The sequence below is a fragment of the Aphanomyces astaci genome, assembly GCF_000520075.1.
Source record: "Aphanomyces astaci strain APO3 unplaced genomic scaffold supercont1.56, whole genome shotgun sequence".
NCBI lineage: Eukaryota > Oomycota > Saprolegniomycetes > Saprolegniales > Verrucalvaceae > Aphanomyces > Aphanomyces astaci.
This window is the reverse complement of record NW_009798319.1, coordinates 290,188-296,074: the sequence shown is the minus strand read 5'-3', so window position 1 is coordinate 296,074 and position 5,887 is coordinate 290,188. Positions and strand designations below refer to the sequence as shown.

At 49.2% G+C, this 5,887-nt stretch overlaps 2 protein-coding genes across 2 annotated transcripts; both read left to right on the top strand.

Moving 5' to 3' along the window:
* Window positions 1-1,255: 1,255 nt before the first annotated feature.
* On the top strand, window positions 1,256-1,582 carry H257_14306 (hypothetical protein; the record flags this gene model as incomplete). Its single annotated transcript, XM_009842073.1, has 2 exons — window positions 1,256-1,473; window positions 1,537-1,582. The coding sequence occupies 2 exons, from the start codon at window positions 1,256-1,258 to the stop codon at window positions 1,580-1,582; spliced, it is 264 nt and encodes an 87-aa protein (XP_009840375.1).
* Window positions 1,583-2,148: 566 nt separating this feature from the next.
* Window positions 2,149-3,548, top strand: H257_14305 (hypothetical protein). The gene has a single exon (XM_009842072.1). It carries the CDS (start codon window positions 2,247-2,249, stop codon window positions 3,459-3,461), a length of 1,215 nt encoding a protein of 404 aa, XP_009840374.1. The 5' UTR covers window positions 2,149-2,246; the 3' UTR covers window positions 3,462-3,548.
* The last annotated feature ends 2,339 nt before the right edge of the window (window positions 3,549-5,887 follow it).

Below are 5,887 nucleotides of genomic sequence, written 5' to 3'. Positions count from 1 at the left end.
CACTGCTAGTATGACGTTGCATTACTCCATGCAGAGGCACGTTGGAGTCGTCCGACGATAACGGATGCCTCACAAGCGGACAGGGTCGTGGTGACGGCATGGATGCTTAAAGTCAACATTGATGTCGAAAATATTACCGTAACGTTAGTACTACATGACTATGGTATTCCCTCGTCGCATAATTGTACTAATAGTACTCGTATCATCATGCAGCCTGCATTTGATTGTCAATAGTGTTTCGCGATGAACACGGATTTGTGATTGAATTATCCAATCATTGTACAGGTGTGTTTTCATTGGTTAAATATGAAATCGTAGGCAATCTCCCTACGAATTCCATAAATAAGTCATTGGTTTTCAAACGAGTAATTCCCTGATAGCATCAGTTCCACTGTTGCCGACGTTATCATTTTCCTTCAAGAGTCTTGTTCCAGTAACCCACGACCCGTTGCGCTTAAATACAATGCTATTCACGGGGTTCATTTGCATTACCAGTGCTTTGCCATCGCTATGCACTTAACCCTTAGATGAGGTGCGTTGAATTGCGTTTTCGCGGCATTGACTGTGGAGTCAACGATATAAAACTAACGACCGTACTAGTAGGACTAACGTTAGTAGCGCACAGCGCTGTATACCTACCAACACCGTTCCAATGTTACTAATTGGACTTGCTGTAAGCTTAAATCCTAGCGGATTAACGTTACCGTACAGCATTCTAATCAATCGCCCTGCATGATACTGGTATGTACTACAGCAGTAAGTTACTGTTAACGTTAGTACCGGTTGACGAGGTCTGAACTTGAGGGCAGCTAATGTTAACGATAGCTTACTGTTAGAATTATCGCCCCCTGAACAACCAATATTGCTACTGTACAGATGTCGCCTTGGCCTAATACTTTATACAGGAACAGTTGCCACGAACGAGTAATTCCCTAAGAGCAACAGTTTCCAATGGTGCTTATTTACTGTTAGTGATCTCCCTTCTTTATTGATCTCCAAGGGTCCAAGAGCACTGTAACCTCAGCGAACTGTATCACTAGAGGTCACCTACCGGTACCTGTATTGTTCACCACAGAAATACTGATTTCCCTCGCTCTTTGAAACGGGTCAAATTGAATAATTTTTGTAAACTTATAAATATCGAAACTGGAGGTGAATTCGAAAATTCAAAGCTCACATGCATGTTGGAGCAAGTTTTGGGTTAGCATTTCAAAACATGAAGTGCGCATGACCTTGGCCGAAAAGCACGAGCTTTATGCTCATCACATGCAACATCCAGTTGCTACGTACACTGAGCTGGCGGCCTGGGCTGCTCAAAAGTTTGCCCTTGTACCCACACCATCAAAGGCAACAATTGGACGTGCTATTAAACAACACTACACTAAGCTACCGTTCCGATGCCAAGGACCGTAAAAACGACCGAGTCGTTGCTCTGCCGGCCGTCGAGCAACACCTTCTCGAGTGGGTCTTGCGGTGCGAAGACCTTGACTGCTGGAACCGTACTGGCATTCTCGACACTGACCTGTCGTCGTTTAGCGAGCACGTGTCAGCCATGCAATTGAATAGCCAGGATGCTCCATAAACTAATATTGTTTTCACTTTATATTTTGGTACTCTCCAAAACTTGTTCATAATCAGGCGTTTCAAAGAGCGAGGGAAATCAATACACTGTAACCCCTCTGTGTGGGTGGGTTCGGGCTCACACTATAATTAATTATAGAATAGTAAAAACAAGTTAAGTGATTATGTAATCATGAAACTGTTACTCTCAACATATGAACCAATGAAATTAGCATTGCCACGCGATACCAGAGTCAACGGGGGGTGGATGAGGTATTGCATCAATTTCTTGGACGTTTTTTGTGCCAGATCATGCCAAATGGTTTGGATTGTCTATCACAGAAACTCCGCCAATTAAAAAATTGTAAGGGCATCCATCCATCCAGGGGACTACAGTATAATTCCAGCACCAGCACTGTCTTAGTACACGTGCAGGCGGCTCCTGAGTTCCTGACCTAGGTGCTGATTCGAGCGTGATTGGCCGGCTCCCATGCTCTCTGAGAATGATCTGATTTGGAATGGTCCAAAGTCAGATCGCTCAACTCAGAAAGTCTGATGACATGTCTCGTAGTATGCAACTTGGAATGAAGATAGAGCCCACGCTGGCTGGCTGCCCCACCACACACGCCAAACCCAACAACACGCCGCCCTTGTCCCCCTTTTGCACTCATTGTTGAAATTCCTTCATGAAGACCATTACCATTCTCGCGCTCGCCTCGTCGGCTGCCGCCTTTGCAGCGGGGGATGTCGACCTGAACGACACCACCGCCGGTTTGTTGCGAGGCCCCGACAGCAAACTCCGCACCAACGCTCAAATCCAAGCCATCCAAGACGACGCGGACGTGAACCGCAAGTGCCACACCACCAACGGCGGGTACATCCCGACGTTGAAAGCTGGGACGTACACGGCCAGCAAATTCCACAATTGTTTCCGCACGTCGGCGCAAATCTTTGAGTACGTGGATGCGTTGGTGGCGCAGAACCCAACTTTGCTGACAAGGGAAGCAATTGCAAGCACAGTCCGAGGCAAGACTATCTACGCGTACAAACTGACCAGCGGCGCGTCCAAGCCCCAGTCGTTGTACTACCAAAGCCTGCTCCACGCCCGGGAATGGATCGCGGGGTCGTCCAACTTGTTTACGCTGTCTTCGATTCTGGACGACATTGCCAACAAGAAACCCACGGCCGCGGACACGTTCAACCTGTACTTTGTACCGATCGCCAACATTGATGGGTACGACATCTCGTGGAATGGCAACCGATACCAACGCAAGAATGCCAATCAAGTCGACTTGAACCGCAACTGGCCGTCGTTCTACAAAAACCCCAACCCCCCCTCCCCCTCGGCCGAAGACTACCCTGGCACGAGTCCGTTCAGCGAACCAGAAACTAAGGGGATTGGGGCGTGGCTGAAGGCCAAGAACTCTGAACTCGCCGGCTGGGTGGACGTGCATTCCGTCGCGGGGTTGATCTTGTACCCTTATGGCGACACGACGCAACCCATCGGCAACGGCCAAGACGAAAAGTTTCAACGGCTCGGCCGCAATGTTGCCGCTGCGGCGGGTCGTAACTACAAGGGACAGACGTCGGCAGCTTTGTACCCTGCGTACGGTTGCTTTGACGACTACCACTACCGCACGTACAAGAAGCCCATATTGACCATCGAAGTGGCTGGCTCGGACTTTGTCGCCCCCGCGTCGACCATCCGTACCCGCGGCACGGAAATCTTCAAAGCGTTGACTCAATTTGTGAAGGAAGTAGTGGTTTTCAATGGATCCCCCAGATTGCGTGGGGAAGAAAATGCCGTGGCCATTCCATACTTGGTCAACCAACAAGAGTCTGACGTGGTGGAACGAGATGCCGACGAGTCGTCGGTGGTGTCCGATGTGATTGTCGACTAGATGCGTGTGTATGTACTAGTACTTCCTGGGTGTGAAGGTGCGTCAAGCATAAACGAACAATATATATAAAGTGGTTTCGACGTGACATTGTTTCAACGTACTGTATGCCCCTCGACCAGTGATGTGACGATTTATTTCATCCAACTAAATCGTTTGAGCTATATTATTGGACAAAAGAAATCTCTCATGCCAATAAGCTTGTAAAAGTTTATGATGGGAAAAGTATTCGAAATTCGATAGATATACGGAGTAGCAGCCAACCAAAATGTACGACGAACTCGACCTCTTCGCTTGCAATCTTGCGCCCTTCCTTGCTCACATGCGGCTTGAAGTTGTCCAACAAGAGTGCAGACGGATCACGCACCTGGGGTCTCAGCACCTTGCGAAGGTAAATGGCCCAGACGCGCGAGTTCATCCAGGCACATTTTTGTACTGCATAGTAATGTCCAATTGGGTAGGAATCGAACTCGTCTTGCTCAATGAGGCCACCAGGGATGCCACGCAGGATGAAGAGGATAGGAAGTTTCTCCCCGTTGGCACGAACTGCAAGCACTGCCGTCATCCGGTACGAGTTCTTATCACCACTTGAAATCTTCGCTCTGCCGCCTTTGACTGCCCAAATCGCGTTAGGAGGCATGTCATAAGTCATACCAGTCTGATCGACGTTGAAGATGGCATCAGGTGTGTATCCGATGAATGCCTTGTTGAAGACTTGAGCAAACGCTGTTCGTGTAGCGCTGAGCTCTTCCTGCGACTTCTTGGCCTTGGAAGGTTTCTGTCGGGTAAAGTCGTTCTTGGCGCAGAACCTTTGGAGGAGCTTGAGCAAAGCCTGGTAGCCGCAGTTCTTGTTGGCCAGGTATTCGTCAAGCCAAGGACGCTCATGACGCTTCAGGAAGTTGACGAGGTGCGTGCATGTGACGGCCCGCTCAGGATCTCGAAGCATGTGCATGTAGGTCTCGAGTGCTGTCGTGTTGGGGATCTCGGTAGGCCTGCCCGCGCCATCAAGGTTGTAGCGTCGCTGTGGTCCGTTGAACTGAAGGAGCTCAGCTATCTGGTTCTTCCATCGGGAGAGGTTGCTCTTCGGTATCCCAGTGGCTGCCTCGAGGTCGCGTGTTGACGCGCTTTGCATCTTGACTACCATGTCGCGCTTGACAGCCTGGGTGGTGTAGCGTCTTCTTGGCTTCTTCTGGGGGCTAATCTTGTTGTGCTGCGTCCGGGGCATTTTCAAATGAGTGGCCACCTTGCCATGGTAGTCAATTGCCCGCGAATTTAAAATGTTTTTGCGCGGCATAATGTTATTAACCAATCATGTGATCGCATTTTCATTAATCGATTATGATTGGTAGTAATAATTTGTGATGGAAAATAACTTCGGTGTCCCTTAAAAATCGTCGTTGACTGTAGTCCTATCCAAAGCCCATCCAGTAGAGTGATTATCCACACGAATTTTCCAATAAAATTTCCCTGAAAATCCTTCGGGGAATACCGGTAAGCAGAACTATCGCTTTGTTTGTTCTTGCACCTCTTCTGGAGCACCTACAGTACCAGTAGTGTACACCACCCAATGTTTACGCATATCAACAACCCTGTGTAGTAGGCGTAATGCGTGCTGTTTGCACCATCCCCATAGGCTGTAGTGTGCATCGTGCCGACGTACAAACATGGCCGCTTTGACGAGGCTGATGAACAAAGGGATAGGATGAGTGAAGAGGGCAGTAGGCAGGAGTAGACACGTGGGACGCAGAAGGAAAAACTGGAAGTGAATTCCTTCTGACCAATCAAAACTGACTATGATTGGCCGCAACATCCAATTATGTTTCGTCATACCAAATGTCTGCGCTGACTTCTACCCGAGGAAAAGCCTATAAAATGCACAAAAACTTCCTACACAGCTAGCAGACGCTGCTACCTGACTGACATGGCAGTGGGGATGATCTCTATCAGAACAGGGTGTTCTGACTGCCTCCCAACAGCGCCACGCACTGTCAACCGGAATCAGGTGCCCAGAGTGCAGCAAGAGGCTGGCGGTTAAGCTCAGTGAGCGTAACCATCACTGGTTACACCGTCTTTTGTCTGGAACTCAACTCGTCGGACATCCCTTTCAGCGTGTCCCTACTAATTCTTTTCCGAACGACGCGCCGTGGAAAGGCCGGATGGATCGAGTAACCACTGGGATGCCGTCATCCCCCGATGTCGAAATAACATGGCCCAGGGTGTCCCCCTTACATGTCTGCGCAGTCACGGGCCGAGAGGCCGGGGTTTGTGCTCCCTGACTTGCGCTGGAGAGTGCTGACGGGCAGCAGTTGCCTCACCCTTAGTTGACTGCGCAAAACGCAGTACGTTATCACATCAAGTGGTTTGGTAAAGATATCCGTGACTTGATGTCGCGTATCGGTGTAAACAAGACTAAACGTTTGTTATTTCAC

Coding starts and splice junctions, on each gene's coding strand:
- H257_14305 (XM_009842072.1), top strand. CDS start 2,247: ATGAAGACCATTACCATTCTCGCGCTCGCCTCGTCGGCTGCCGCCTTT.